Source organism: Mustela erminea, chromosome 10, assembly GCF_009829155.1.
Source record: "Mustela erminea isolate mMusErm1 chromosome 10, mMusErm1.Pri, whole genome shotgun sequence".
NCBI lineage: Eukaryota > Metazoa > Chordata > Mammalia > Carnivora > Mustelidae > Mustela > Mustela erminea.
The window spans coordinates 93165909-93182602 of NC_045623.1; the positions used below are offsets into that span (position 1 = coordinate 93165909).

The 16694-nt window shown below is 39.8% G+C and overlaps 1 protein-coding gene across 4 annotated transcripts in view; it reads right to left on the reverse strand.

Annotated features, from left to right (window-relative positions):
• The window catches only part of KDM1A (lysine demethylase 1A), a 58496-nt gene extending 42932 nt beyond the window's left edge, over positions 1–15564 (reverse strand). For 3 of the 4 annotated variants that reach the window (XM_032303222.1, XM_032303221.1, XM_032303220.1), the window contains exons 1-2: positions 15039–15564; positions 6855–7020 (exon numbers count right to left, since the gene is read on the reverse strand). In XM_032303222.1, coding sequence (XP_032159113.1) covers positions 6855–7020; positions 15039–15392 — 520 coding nt within the window. In that variant the 5' untranslated portion in view covers positions 15393–15564. The remainder of the gene's footprint in view (positions 1–6854; positions 7021–15038) is intronic. The other variant, XM_032303223.1, reaches the window with a different exon arrangement.
• Between the last annotated feature and the right edge of the window lie 1130 nt (positions 15565–16694).

Consider the following 16694-nt stretch of genomic DNA (forward strand, 5'->3'; position numbering starts at 1 on the left):
ACATGTGTTCTTCTACTTTCACATATCAGAAGATGCAAAACAAACAAACAAAAGCAAAAACACCACTTTATCTTCAAATGTTTAAGACCACTGTGATTAGGAAATACTGCAAAAATGTTAACATTAGCTTATCTCAGTATTTGATATATGGATTTTGATTAGTTTACTCTGAGGAGAGAAAATTTATATTAGGAAAGTACCAAGATTTGCCATTCTTCCTATGATTTAACATACAAAAGCTTAAATGATTTTGCAAGTGACATGTTACTGAAAATGGGTTACCACAAATACTTTCCAGTTTCCAAAAGTGATAAGGTATCAACCAACCCTCATTTTTTCCTGAATAAGACACCAGTCCAGGCTATTCCTAGTTCAACTCTTTGTTTAATAAATAGACAAAGACGGAATTCTCTTTTGATCCCCATACCAAGCCCCATTTTGGAGATAAGCAAGTCCTCACAGACCAAGTACCCTATTCTTCCAGTACACCATGACCATACCAAATAAAGGATGGTAGCAAAAAGAACTCAAGGAAATTATACAAAAAAGTTGTCGGCTAACCAAACTACCATTTTGTCTTAATAAAAAACAAAACAATGAGTGAAATGGAATCATTAAGAAAAGCAGCTCAATCTGTTAAAGACAGAACATAAAACTGGTAGCATCTGATTCAATGGTTATCAGCCAAAAGCAGTAAACAGTTAAAAATCAAGGATATTAACTGCTTCATAAGGGCCTAATTGAATTCCTTCATGTTTAATATAAAACTTCCAAAATCCAATTTTGGAAAAACACTTAAAAACTACTTCTGGATTCTCACCATACTTTGAATACACATTTAGTGTACTGTTTCTTCACTGTAGCCAAATATTAAACCCGTAAACCCAAAATGGACTATGAATTCTTTGCAGGAAGACCCAGTCTTCAGCTCTGAACTCTAAGAACCCAGCACCACACCTGGAACAGAGCACTGTACTTTTACAATTAATGTGTAGAATAAAGTAAATGAGGAACTGCCAAATTTGGGGCAATTTTACTTTGTGTAGAAAATGTCTCTCTCTTTTTTTTTTCCCCCATTTCCTCTCAATCTGGGGGCTGTGAGTTCAAGCCCTGCGCTGGGTGTACAGATTACTTAAAAATAAAATCTTTAAGAAAAAAATTCCTTCCACACTAATTCTTAAAAGATTCTTCCATTAAGCCAAGGATTTAGGAAGACTTACTTCCCTTCCACTCTTTCTGCCTATAAGTCCCTCCAAATGTTTATACTAGAATGTGGTATTTAAGAGTTATTTCACCTTCTATGGGATTTATGTATGCATTTATAACTCATATTAGGCCATAAATTATCTGTGAGTGGGGACCATGTGTTGCATAGTGCTATGTATCTTGACCCATTTTTAGTTACCTCTTAAAATATAAAAATGTTGAATTAACCTAGATTACACCTTTTCAGCCTGTGACTTTTATACTTAGCTCTCCAGTAAATTATTCTGGGGCACAGCTCCAAATCAGAACACTGAAATGATGCTATGCAAGAAAATTACTCCTAGGTCTGCTTTCTAAATGTATGCACCACCATACTTCATACAATGAGAACTCACATGATTTCTAGGCACTTACTTGACACAAGCAGAACAAAATGGCAACATAAACAACTCTGTTAGGAATGAATTTCTAGCAACTTCTAGTAAATCTACAAAGAGGGTCTCCTGCTGGGTATAGGGATGTAACACTCCCCATGGACACCTGAATCCATTCTCATGAAATCTGAAAGCTATTCCTGCTATCTGACTGTATTTGAAGGCATGGCAAGGGAAATCAAGAGAAAGCCTGGGAGAAACCACCTGAAAATAGTTATGGCATGATAAATTAAATTCTTCACTGAACATGGACCATAACCATCCATGCTGCCAACCAAACCCAGGACGTCTACTATTATCAGTACAACTGCCTCAAACAGGATCCTAAGAACAAAGAACTATAAAAATGTAAAGGCCATTATACAAATATTAGGACCACTGATTTTCTTTTCTTTTAAAGTAAGGAAATTCATCTTCAACTCTTCTCTGGTCAAATTCTATTATACTAAGTTCTAAAGACTAGTCCAAAAGATTCTGCCTTTTCGATTTTTGCTATACTGAATAATCAATTAAGTATTTAGTCATCAATCTTTTGTCATAAGTATTTTCACTATAATAGTATTTGTGATCAAATTTAATTGCATTTTAGGGGCGCCTGGGTGGCTCAGTGGGTTAAAGCCTCTGTTTTCAGCTCGGATCATGATCCTAGGGTCTTGGGATAGAGCCCCTCGTCGGGCTCTCTGCTCAGCGGGGAGCCTGCTTCCTCCTCTCTCTCTGCCTGCCTCTCTGCCTACTTGTGATCTCTGTCAAATAAATAAAAATCTTAAAAAAAAAATAAAAGAAAAAGAAAAATGGTACATGAGACACAGGCACCTGCTTTTATGTATTTTTTTTTAAAGATTTATTTATTTATTTGACAGACAGAGATAACAAGTAGGCAGAGAGGAGGAAGCAGGCTCCCTGCGGAGCAGAGAGCGTGATGCATGGCTCAATCCCAGGACCCTGAGATCATGACCTGAGCTGAAGGCAAGGGCTTTAAACCACTGAGCCACCGAGGCGCCCCTACGTATGTATTTTTTTTTTTTTTTTAAGATTTTATTTATTTATTTGACAGAGAACACAAGTAGGCAGAGAGGCAGGCAGAGAAAGAGGAGAAAGCAGGCTCCCCGCTGAGCAGAGAGCCCGATGCGGGACTCGATCCCAGGACCCTGAGATCATGACCTGAGCCGAAGGCAGCGGCCTAACCCACTGAGCCACCCAGGCGCCCCTACGTATGTATTTTTAAACATACTTCTGATATCTCTGAAATTCATTAACTTGAAGAAATCTTGAGAAAAGCATCTTAATAGCCCATTTCAAATTTCATTTTATTATTTTAAAGCAAGTTTCCATAAGTCTTTTTTTTTTTTAAGTATTTTATTTATCTGACAGAGAGAGATCACAAGTAGAGAGGCAGGCAGAGAAAGAGAGGGAAGCAGGCTCCCTGCTGAGCAGGAGCGCCAGATTCCAGGCTCAATCCCAGTACCCTGAGATCATGACCTGAGAGGAAGGCAGAGGCTTAACCAACTGAGCCACCCAGGCGTCCCTAAGTTTCCATAAGTCTTAAGCTTTACACAACTAAGCTACTTCTAACCCCAGATATCTTTCCAAACCAGAGATCCTAAATAGCTATCCTACAAAAATTTAAATTCAGAAACTACTAAGACTTTTCTGAAAATGTTCAACTATTGTAAGGCAACGGAGTGAGGGAAAAAAATGTTTTTGTATGAAAATAAAAAAGCTAAGTGCTAGCAAACCATTAATATGTAAAACCTCTTTGAAGAATCAATGGCACACAGGGTACCAACTGAACCAAGAAAGGAAAAAAGCAATTCTCTAAAAGAAGGTTACTGTAACAGAGGTATTATTCTAAACCAATAAAACCCAACAGAGATTTTTACTGTTTTACAGATGTTCCACTACTCTGTGACACACTAATAACCACTCCATTCCAGAAACTTTTGAGGTTTAGTTGGCATGACTTTAAGAAAATTTTATCTTTTTATCTTAATAGAAGAAGTACTAGGAAACCAAATAAACCCATCATTTGTTAAAACAAATATATTCGGACATGTACAGTAAATGTAAAAATACACGGAAATGTTAAGGAAAACAAATCATTTTAATTTTAAATATAAGCAGCAATACTTAGTATGAAAAATACATTATTTACTCATGTAACTACCACAGACTATAGGCCACATCCAGTTATCATCAAAAACAGACAAATCTAAAAATAATTTTTAAGCCACAACAAAACTTCTTCCCAATTACGTAAATCCAAGCAAACAAAAAACCCAAACATCTTGTTACCATAAAAATTCAACTTTCATATTGAGAACATTTTTCCATTGACCAGAATTCACTAAACTTGATTATCAAAACAACCTAAATCATCTCTCCAAGCCAGTCTCTTTACTCCTTTAGTTCACTCTTAGAGACCACATCAGATTCATTTTTCCCAAAAAAGTATTTTGGTACAATGCCTCTCACTCAAAATACAAAATACCTCAGTGCTACCCCAGCCAGATCCTCCCAGTGTTTAAAGGACATGCAGTTCAAATTCCTTAGCCTGGTAACAAAGGCTCCAACCTTCCTTTCTGGCCTCCTCTCAGAATTCTCCTAAAGGAATCTTCTCCAGTAATACTGTCTAACACAACAGACTTTGGAATACCTAGCGCTAAAAAAAAAAAAAAAAAAATTTATTCTTAGGAATAACACTGTGGAAAGCCAAGCAAAATTTTCTAAGCAAACTTAAAAATTGGTAAAAATGCAATGTATTCAAACCTTACTTATATAAAGTTTTATATCTTTATACTTATATAAAGAGTAAGTAACTTTCTCGTTATTACCTAAAATGATTAAGATAAAAATATTTGGTAAGAATGAGACCCACGTCTTCTCTCAAAAATTTTAAGATACCGATATGACAATGGTTCTATTCAATCTTTGAATGAAAGCTCAAGTGAAAGAGCTGGTTCTGATAAGACAAGAGATTTGGAAACTCTGGACAGCTTTTAAACGCCTGAACTTACTTGACAGTATTTTATGACTCACTAATAGGGCCCAATTTATTTCAATTAAAAAGGCCAGTAGGTTGCCACTACTTTTCTAAGGAAAATACTTCCCTAATTCACCCTGGAAATCTTTTTTTAAATTTCAAATTGTTTTAAAAGAAAAATCACTTTATTTTCATAATCACAAATAATATATTGCAAGTTTTGGCTGTTATCAAAACATCTCTGAGCACTGAAGATAGTCTAAACTTCAACTTTCCCCAAAAATACTAAGATAACTTATTTAAACCACTGGATGAAAATTTAACAACATAATAGCATAAAGATGGTTCCCCAAATCCTAAATCTCTTTAATAAGATATTTACTTCTTGTAGCAACAGTGCTACATTCCACATTAATGGAAAAATAAACATATAAAAACAATATAAAAAACCTTTTTCTTTTTCATGGAAAAGAAAATATCAACACCAGGTTTAAAATGTTGAGAGGAACAAGAAAGTGTAAGTCAGTTAGTTGTTCACTGGAGACGGACAACTACTCACACACCAAGAGGATGAGCAGCATCTGAACTATCCGATCACATACTGAAGAACACTCAGAGCCAAGAAATCAGAAGCCTCTTGAACTATGACAGATGTCAAGGCTTATCCCCATATACCTAATTCATCAGTAAGTCCACAGCAAAGGTAGAAGAAAAGAAAGGCAAGAATCACAGAAGAATACAGAAGAAAAAGGAATAGAGAATCAAGGGAGAAGTTGAAGGCAAGGACAGAAAGAAGGGATGAGAGCTAAATATAAAAGACTAGAAAGAAAAAAAAAATCAACAAAAAGAGAGGTGGTGATTTGCCGTGTGAAGACTACATTTGCGTCAGGGACATCTGTCCCAGAGGTAACAGATCACTGCTAGTAATTCCCCAAGAAGTCATTTTAACAAAGTTTTAGGGAAACCATTCTTAGAAAACCCTTGATTCCTGAGATAAATTGAACCCAGAATCTAATCATCTGGCTTAAATGTTTTCAAACCATGTTTTTATTACATTTTACAATAATTACTGAAATTATAAATTTTAATTTTTGAGAGTTTCGGCCAGAATCTGTTTGGTAAATTGTAAATCTAAATATAAATTAACACCTGACCTGTAATTCTCTCAAGTGATACATCAGTAAGAATCCTTTAAAAAAATAATAATAATAACACCTGGTGATTTATATGACATCACAGGGGAGAACCACCCCCAAAAAACTAAAAGAAAAGATAAAATTTCTCAAATTAAATATGTCTCTATTTGGGTACCTATGAAAGTCATGCAAGACACAGCAGACAGGATCTGAAACAAACATTTTGTTTTTAAAAGATGCAGGACTAGAAGAATTAGAGAGATAAATGAGCCTGGAGCTATTAGAAATACAAAAAGAACGTTAAGGAGAAGAACTCAGTAAAAATTCAAAATCAAGAAGTTAATGAAAAGCCATTAAGGACAGACGATATGAAAAATTAATTAAGATTCTGCTTTTGTTTGGTCTCTCCAAACCAGAAGGGTACCCGTACTTGGTCTGGGTATCCTCAGTAGGACTTAGTCTTGGGGAATGTTAGTGAGAATTCTTCGAAGATGTTTGAAGATCTAAAACCAGTACCACAGTCTCCAATAATCCTTCCACTGTCATAGGAAGACTCAGTTTAGAATCTCTTCATAACCTTCTCTTCTACCATTCCTTTGAAAAGCCACTTAGTCCTTTTCTTCTTGACTTTATAATGTATTTTAACATTGGTTCACCAGGAAATTGTTCTCAAAACTAACCCTGACTCTGAAGGTTTTATCAGAAAGTATCTAACTATGTGGTAAATGCATAATTTGACCAGAATAATCTACAAATTCTGAATCAGAGATAAATCTGAGGGGTTTGGTCTTTAGATTTGGCTTTCTGTATGTTTTCTCGAATTGTTTATTTCTCCAACTTCCAAGTGCCTTACACTGTCACTATCCTTCCATCCCCATCTTTTACTTTCCTTCTACATGTGTACACACACACAAAATGTCAGTACCACTGTATATGTATGCAAGTGTGCGTATAAAAATACACACATAAATACACTACAGACACACACTGTCAACAGACTATAAACCGAAGATAAAGACATAACGCAGCAGAATAGGAATTAATCCATTTTTTCTTATTTCCAAGATAAAACAAAACTAGTTGGTTACTATAACTCACCAGATGGTTCTTCAGGCTCGCTTTCGTTTTCTTCCTCAGGTGGGGCTTGAGGGGGTGGTGGGGGAAGCTTCTTTTCTTTCTCTGCTTTAGCATTTCTCTCTTCTTCTGAATAATACTCATCTTCTGAGAGGTTGGCCAAGCTTTCATCCATCTCTCTGTACTCTACCTATATGGAGATTACACCAGGGAAAGCTAAATACAGTGAACATCTAAACCAGGGACTCAATTTGGAACCATCAGTGAAAGTGAACTGCCTTTTAAATTCAAATTTTAAGGGAAACAAGCAAATAACAAGGAACAAGCTAGTTCATAATAGGTAGCTATTAAAAACAGAATCTCGGGAGTACCTGGCTGGCTCAGTCGCAAGAGCACATGACTCCTGATCTTAGGGTCATGAGTTTGCCTGTAACCCATGCTGGATGTAGAGATTACATAAATAAATAAAAACAAAACAAAGCCAAACCCCTAAAATCTCTCATGAAACAATATCGTGTCAGTTCAGATTTAGCTTAATCTATCAATTTTACATCACAGTACTGACATTTAGATGAATCTGAGGCTCTCTACAACTCCTGAGAACTCTTTCAAAATATGTGTATGTATATACAGGTATGTTTGTATGTGCTTATGTATTCACATGTACGTATACATCATGTTCAACATGATGTTTCAACAAAGACTAAAATAACCTGAGATAAAAATGCAGTTAACCAGGGGTGCCTGGGTGGCTCAGTGGGTTAAAGCCTCTGCCTTCACCTGAGGTCAGGATCCCAGGGTCCTGGGATCAAGCCCTGCATCAGGCTCTCTGCTCAGCAGGAAGCCTGGTTCCCCCTGCCTACTTGTGATCTCTGTCAAATAAATAAGTAAAATCTTAAAAAAAAAAAAAAACAAAAAAAAAAACAGTTAACCAAAATAACAAAAGACTGTCAGGCAGGCCAGGCCTGTACTTCTACTATTGAATGGTAGAACAGCAAAATCCCAGAAACCAAATGGGGAGAAATGGCAGTTAATAAAAACTGCAAATGGCAGCAGCCAAATTAAAACTACGAAAAAGTACATTTGCTTAAAAAATAACTGGTGACCTAAGAGAGTTGAATGATGAAAGCAAAGAATCTTTACTACAACAAATTAAGTGAAACAGAAATGGAGACCACAGGTCTTACTACTAATTCACACTCTGGTTATAAAAGGAGAGAACTAGGTAATAAGTATAAAGAGGAAACAATCTTGGCGATTGTCTTATTGGGGATAAAGCAACTTAAGATAGGAAAGATTATAATGAACCTATTTGCCTGAATGTATAATATAGTATCACAAATACTCACCAGCCTTAGAACACTAACTGTCACTGTAACTCCTCCCTAGAAAGATTCCAGGAAGCCAGAGCAACAACCACTCTCTATTTCAGATTCAATGAAACAATAAAATGAATGAAATAAAAATTCATTAGATCTGGAGACAGAGCAAAGACATTATGATTTCCACATGTAACGTACCTAATTTATTTGGTTTCTGAAATTAATAGTCCTGCAGATCACAAGTGTAATCTCCTTTAATTTTTGAAATATCTTTGAAATAGCTCCATATTCGGCCAGCTTTTATTTGCCTCTTTCTTTTCTTTTCTTTCTATGACATGAATACACTCAGGCAGGGGAGTGGGCGGCTAGGGGTGGTAACACGGATTGTGTCAGAAAATGGAAACAAAAAATTAAGGATAAATTAAACAGTTCTGATCCATACTCTAAGATTCTTATTTATAACACATGAACAATAGTTTCATCTATCAAATACAGAACACTGAGTACATGGCCACAACAGAGAAAACAATTATAAATGAAAGTCTCCGTGCCCTTAATAAGCTGAAATTCTAGTTAAAAACTATCGGTCCTTATCAGGTAAATCGAGAGACTTTACAATAAAACCTCTAGAAATCTCGATACTAAACTTCACCCTACTTAACTGAGATACACTTTAAGAACAGACCTCAGGACAACAGGTAAAAAAGCTGCAAGAAGGGAAAAGTTTCAAAGAGGGAGAGGGGTCAGAAAATGTAACACATGTTACAGGAGTATGCAGTCTCCTTTCTTTTAGCCCTCAACAGTGCTTGACCCCGTCCCTACCCCCAAAGATTTGGCCCTTTAAGCCTCTGTTCATCAATCTCATCCATTTAATCAATAATCACTTAACAAATGCCTATTGTGGAACTGGGCAATGTGCAAATTCTGAAATAACGTAAGATCCTTTCTACTGCAGTAGTTCAGCTCTTTCCAAAGGATGTTCCACAGGACTGTATACCCTTTGAAGAAAAACCCACGATCAAGTCTGGGAAACACTGCAGGACCCCTCTAGGACAATCACATTCACATTAAAGCTACTGAGAAGTTGTGCAGCAAAAACACTTTTTAACATTGTTTAACCCAATCTTTTCACGAAGTAGTAGCTACTAAGAAGGAATACAGAGTTCTTAGTTTTCAGGGAAAGAAAGAGATCAGAAAAACACCTAGAAGTAGGAGCAAAAATATCTATAGGTAGTATTTAAAAACAGCAATAGCAAGGAAAAAAAAAATCTGTTTCACAGAACCCTAAGATTCTTCAGGATTCATTTAAATACACATTTATATGTGTTCCACCAAACCATAATCCTTTGGAGGCCAACAACAAACACATGAACTTGTAATGCTTGGGTAATAAATCTGGGGTAGACCTAACAATGAAATTTCTTCTGCAATCTGTTCAACCAAGACAGTGTCCTGAGATGACAAGACAAGCTAAAAAAACAACCATTTGCACTACTTATCAATCACTGGATCTTATCAAGCACTGGGTCTTACAAGACTTCATAAACAACTGAAATAATAAAACTGGATTCTGAGACCAAAATAAAATGGCAACAATAAAGCTTAATCTCCATTGTCAAATTTGGTGATCTCTCTATAAAAGAAAAGCCTCATTTTCTCAAAGACTGACAACTAAAATAAAGGTTATAAAATTAAACTTCTTAATACAGGGTGTCTGGGTGGCTCAGTTGCTTAAGCATCTGCCTTCGACTCACGTCATAATCCCAGGGTCCTGGGATCGAGCCCTGCATCAGGCTCATTGCTTGGCGGGGAACTGCTTCTCCCTCTCCTGCTGCTGCTCACCCTGCTTGTGCTCTCTCACTCTGTCAAATAAATAAAATCTTAAAAAAATAAATAAATAAATAAAAATTAAATTAAATTTTAAAAAACTTCTTAATATAAAACAGGCAAGGGGCGCCTGGGTGGCTCAGTGGGTTAAAGCCTCTGCCTTCAGCTCAGGTCGTGATCCTGGGGTCCTGGAATCGAGCCCCGCATCGGGCTCTCTGTTCGGCGGGGAGCCTGCTTCCCCCTCTCTCTCTGCCTGCCTCTCTGCCTACTTGTGATCTCTGTCAAATAAATAAATAAAATCTTTAAAAAAAAAAAAAAATATATATATATATATAAAACAGACAAATACTACTTGATTTTGGATAAAGTTTTATTTTGTAAAAAAAAAAAGTTTCTCCACTTAATAAAAAGTTAAACCATCTGAAAGAATCTTAAAAACTCTAAAAAATTAAAAACTATTCCCCTGAGAAAAACAATACTCACAAAGTACTGAGGCCCTCTCATCCCTAAGTAAAATCCTCTAAGACTTTGGAGGTTCTACAACTACTTACAACCAAGGACATAAAGATGTCTGTCAGGCAGATGTAAGTCAGATGACTCTGAAATTTACACTTCTAGTCTCTCCCTTCTCTTCCTCACCCTTGCCACAACGCTTCATTCATTTTCCAATCATCTTAAGGCTCCAGTCTTCTTAATCTTTCTTCCTTTTAAGTCACCTAGGGCACAACTGCCATACTGATTTCCCAAACACGTGATATTTTTAGATAGTTTAAAGGTGAATGCCAAGTTTTTCAAACCAGCATAGAAACTTCCTGGCTCTAACGAGATGAACTTACTTTTAGCCATTTTCTAACACACTAGTCAAAAAGTCCTCAGTGTTGTTCTATGGATTCCCACCTGCTTCTGTTAATCCAATGCCAGAATTCAAAGCTCATCCCAACTGCAAATTATTTCCTAACTATTCCAAACTTGCAAGTACTATCTTTTCTTTCTCTGAATTGTTACAGCACTTCAGGTCTGCACTTCTCAGTCTAGTACAGTGCTGTCTGATACCATTTTTTGTGATAATGGCAACGTTTTGATCTGTGCTTCCAATATGGCAGCAATAGCCACATGTGGCTATTGAGCACTTAGCCATGTGATTCAAGTTTAAAAGAAAAACTCCGTTTCCTCAGTCATACTAGTAACATGGGCTACTGGTTACCATATTGACTAGCACAGGTTTAGTGTTTGGCTCTCTCTATAACCTGGACATGACTCTATAACCTAAATACTACTGATCCCTCCAGTTTATCTTGCTCCTAGAAAAATGTCATTTTCAATTAAATTCACTTGCCCCTTGTTCCCAATGTTCAACTGTCCATTCTGGACTCCTGCTGCTTCTCAAACCACAGAATATATTAAGCATGTTTCACTACCTTTTTCCACTGGTAGTACTTAATTACTGGGTTTCTTACTCTAAGCCAAACACCATAATAAGTACTTTGTTTACATTATATCTAAACCTAAAAACCTTACAAGTTTATTTTCCTGAGGAAAATGAATCATAGGGAGAAAAATTAACTCCTTTTCCGAATATTTTTCTAAATTCTGTGCTTTTTCAAGGCCCAGTTGAAGGCCACCATTCCTCAAGTCCCAACCCTAAAGTTCCTAACTAAAGTCCCAACCCAACTTAACAAATCCAAACCTTAAATATTTGCCATAATATTAGCATACACAGTCAGAGATGACTATATTCTGGAACTAATGCAACTTAACCTTTAGGGACCTCCCAACTGCATGGACCCCTCCCAATACACTGAACCTCGTTTTAGTTACAAAACTATATAAAAAACATCTGTATCCATGTCCCCTATTGAATCTACATTTCTACATACAGATATACCCCCCTGCATATACCTCAGAACTCTTGAGGCAAGGCTAGTTTATACTGGACTCAGCTTGCTTTTTCCTCCTTTAATGCATACTCTATCCCTTGAGGTCTGTTTCCTCTGGCTCCCAAGGCTGGTGAGGAATAGATCAGTTTCCCTAGTACCTTACTTCCTAGTTGCTCCCCCAAATAAACAGGTAACCCACTTTTCTCTTTAGAGTTTCAGAGCTAATCACAATGGAAAAACAGTGTAACAGGAATTAAACCCAGGAAAATTATAAAGATAGAAATCTTATGATATGTCCCAAATTGATCTACAGATTCAAGGCAATCCCAATCAGAATATCAGTTGCCTTTTTTTCAGATACTGATAAACTGATTCTAAAATTCATGTGGAAATAAAAGGGTCACAGAATATCCAAAAGAATCTTGAAAAAAGAGCACAGTTGAAGAAATCAAACTTCCTGATTTCACAAAGAAAAAACTTATTATTTCACACACACACACACACACACACACACACACAACTTACTACACAAAGTCACAGTAATCAGGACAATGTGGTACTGGCATAGAACAAAAATACAGATCAGTGGGACAGCAATGATGGTCCAGAAACAAACCTTTACATTTATGGCCAACCAATGAGGGTGCCAACCATTCAAAGGGGGAGAGAATAGTCTTCAATAAAATGTGCTGGGACAAGGGGATATCCACATAAAAAGAATGCAGTTGAACTCCTACTTTATACCATATACAAAAATTAACTCCAACATGATCATAGATCCAATAAGCCTAAACTCTTAGAAGAAAACATGGAAGCAGATCTTCATGACATGGGATTAGACAACGGTTTCTTGGATATAACCCCATAAGCAAAAGGAACAAAAGAAAAATAAACAAACTGGACATCAAAATAAAAAGCTTTCATAATCACCATATAAAAATACAACCCAGTTTAAAAACAAGCCAAGGATCTGAACAGACATTTCATCACAGATATACAACTAACTAATGACCAATAAGCATAAGAAAAGATGTTCAGTATCATCAGTCATTAGGGAAATGCATATCAAAACCATCATGAGATACCACTTCACATCCACTAGAATGGCTATAATAAAAAAGAGTATCAGGGCGCCTGGGTGGCTCAGTCGTTAAGCATCTGCCTTCAGCTCAGGTCATGATCCTGGGGTCCTGGGATCGAGCCCCCCACCAGGATCCCTGCTCAGCAGAGAGGCTACTTATCCCTCTCCCTAGGCCACTCCCAAGCTCTTTCTCTCAAACAAAATCTTTTATAAAAAGGGCGGGGGGTGGGATAACTGGGCGATGGGCATTAAAGAGGGCACATGATAGGGGTGCCTGGGCGGCTCAGTGGCTTAAAGCCCCTGCCTTTAGCTCAGGTCATGGTCCCGGGCTCCTGGGATTGAGCTCTGCATCGGGCTCTCTGCTTGGCGGGGAGCCTGCTTCCCCTTCTCTCTCTGCCTACTTGTGATCTCTGTCTGTCAAATAAATAAACAAAAAACAACAAAAAAGGGGCGCCTGTGTGGCTCAGTGGGGCTCAGGCATGGTCCGGGGTCCTGGGATGGAGCCCCACATTCTGTCTGCACAGCAGGGAGCCTGCTTCCATTCCTCCCTCTGCCTCCTTGTGATCTCTGCCTGTCAAATAAATAAAATCCTAAAAAATATCATTCACAAAAAAAAAAAAAAAAAAGAAAGAAAGAAAAAAAATCTTATCACATGGTTTCTGGCCATACTTCCTATTAAAATAGTAAAATGAAAACCCTTTACATGGGTGGCTCAGTGGGTTAAGCCTTGGCTCCTGTCGTGATCTCAGGGTCCTGGGATGGGGCATTGCCTCTCTGCTCTCTCAGCAGGGAGCCTGCTTCCCCCTCCCTCTCTGCGTACTTGTGATAGCTCTCTCTCTGTCAAATAAATAAAATCTTAAAAAAAAAAAAAAAAAAAAAAAAAGAATGGAAAAGAAAACCCTTGGGCTTCTGCCCTCTATTTCTCCAACCTATGTCTTTTCTAACCCATGCGTTGATAAAAGCCCCCAAAAACCTTTCCTTTTTTTGGCAAAGGGTTTTTTATTCTTGGAGAGATGTCTTGAGTGGGCAGTTGAATCCGAGGGCTCAGTCTGGCTAATGCTCTTCTCAAGAAGCTCTTCCCACACAGACTTGACATACCCTTTTAAAAATTACATACAGACAGAAAACTTGTTATATGCATAAACGATATGAATTGCATGATTTTCAGTATTTATTTTAAAAGTATACATCTCCAGAAAACACCCAAGTCTAAAAAGTCCATGCCCTAATTCTGCCTTAGGGCCCTGCACAGCTGGTGTTCCCATGTGGTCCTTTGTCTGAGGCCGAGGCTACCTTCTCCCAACTTAAGCCTAGATTCCCGTTCCACCACGGACTGAGTTATGCGACTCTGGGCAAGTTTGCTTCCACTGTGTGCCTCTGCTTGCTCACTTCCTAAAGCGGGGCTAACAATACCTGCCCACTGGTGTTTAGCAAAAATAAAATGTTAGTGACGCCCTGAACACAGCATCTGGCGCCCGGAGATGTGAGGCAGCTGTTGTCTGTATACACTGTTCGGGTGACAAGTCTTTTTCTTTCCCTATCTTTTTGCACCCTGACTAGCTGACATTAGCTCTCTTCATCAGGTTCCTCAATCTGTAAATATTCTATGTCAAGAGATCGTTGAGAGAATAAAAGAGGAAAACTAGCGCACAGCAGGCCTTAAAAAAAAAAAAAAATGTTCTTTTCCGTCTCCATAGCTAAAGCCATTTCTTTAGCATAACCCCCACAGCCTCAACGCGCGCCCAGTTGAAACTCCTCAAACACAGCCCGGGGGCCTCCAGACACATCTGCGGACAAACAAGCCGTGCCTGTCTCCAGCAACGCCGGCCAGAACTCCACGTCGGGGAGCCATGTTTCCCAGCCCAGAAAAGAAAAGGTGTACAGATGTAAGGAGTCTACCACCCCTCCCATCGGGGCCCCTTTCCCGAGACGCCCGGGTCCCCGCACAAAGAGCGCATTCAGCCGGCGCGAGCCCTCCGCCTCCCTCACCCCACACACCCACCCACCCAGCTGGGGGGGAGGTGGGGGTGGCCGGGGGCCGGCAACCTCGAGGGAGCCGGGCACCCGGGGCTAAGGCGCGCGGGACGGGGTCGCGGCTCACCTTCGCTCGCTTGCGCCGGCTGGTCCGTCGCCCCTCCGGAGTCTCGGCGATTCCCGTTTCCATGGGGGTCGCAGATCCAGGCACGACGGTAGGCCCGGCTTGAGGCCCGGCGGACCCCGGCGGCTCCGCCAGGCCCCCGGGAGGCGAAGCCCGCGGAGGCTCTTTCTTGCGGGGAGTGCGCTCCCCGGCCACCCCCGGGCCGGCCTCGGCAGGGCCCGACAGGCCCGTGGGCTGCGCGGCCACCTCGGAGCCGTTCTCCGCGCCGCCCGCCGCCCCGGGGCCGGCCTCATTCCCGGCCGCCGCCGCGGCTGCCGCCGCCGCCGCCGCCGCCGCGGCCTTCTTCCCAGACAACATCTCTGGCCGCCTGGCCGCCGACGGCCGGAGGGGCCGCTCGGTCTGTCGGTCCGTGGGTCCGGAGGCGCCTCGCCTTGCCTCACTTCACACGGGAGCTCGCTGCCAACCGCCGCCGCGTACGCACGCGCTGAGCGCGCTCCAGCCGCGTCGGGACAAAAAGGCCCGGGACGCCCACCGCCCCGCCTTCCCCGGCTGCCATAGAGCGGCGCCCTCACGGCTAGAGCGACACCACCGCATGGAGCGCAATGCTCTCCTAGAGCGTCGCCTTGGCCTTTGGAGTCGGCCCCCGCACCTTCCTGGTCCTGGGGCTTCTGGGCCATAGTGCACCTCCGAAGGCGCTCATTTTTTCCAGGGGCTTGCATACACCCGCGAATTCGTTCGTTCGTTCTTTCATTCATTCGTCAGTTCGACCAATATTAATGCTTACTACGTGGCAAGGGTTTAATTATGAAGTTTTTCTTTCAAAGAGTTTACAGTTTAGTGAGTGGAAAACATTGAACCGTGACTGGGACGTCATCTTATTGTTTCATAATTGTCCTGCTTGCACTGGGGAAATCTTGGAGAATAAATGAATTTCGTGGTGATATAATGGACAAGTTAGGAAATCTACGCTTGAGTCCGAACTGGATTGCTGTTGCCTCCAGGGCCGTGTTCTGCGCTTCCTTCTGTCTGGACCTCCTTCCCATTAGCACTCCCTGTCTTCCATACATAACACCTCTTTCTGTTCCAGGTTAATTCTAACTAGTGCTGCAGATGGTGATGGTGGTTTGTTTTTTTAATTCCTCCAAGACTCCTTTAGTGACCCAACACTGGAACGACTTGTGTTCTTCAAGCTTGTTTCTACTTATTACACACAACTATAATTGCTTTTGTATATACCTCTCTCTTCAAGCTATAATTCTCTTTTTTAAAAAAGTTTTTGTTTTGTTTTGTTTTGTTTTTTTAAGTAATCTCTACACCCAACGTGGGGTCGAACTCAAGAGTCACATGCTTTCCTGGCTGAACCACCCAGGCACCCCTTCAAACTGTAATTTTGCAAAAAATTATCCCATTTACATGAACTTCAAGAACTGGTAAAACTAATGTCTAGTGATAGAATCCCCAATCAGTGACTGCAAAACAGAAGGGAATTTGCTGGGGTTGATGGAATTTTTTTTTTTTAAATCTTGATTATGTGGTGTACATGTTAGTCAAAACTCACTGTCCTGTACACATAAAATATTTTCATATTTTACTTTATGTCAATTTTACGTCAATTAAGTTGAAATTTTTTTTATACTAGGCAAACAGGAAAAAGGAGAC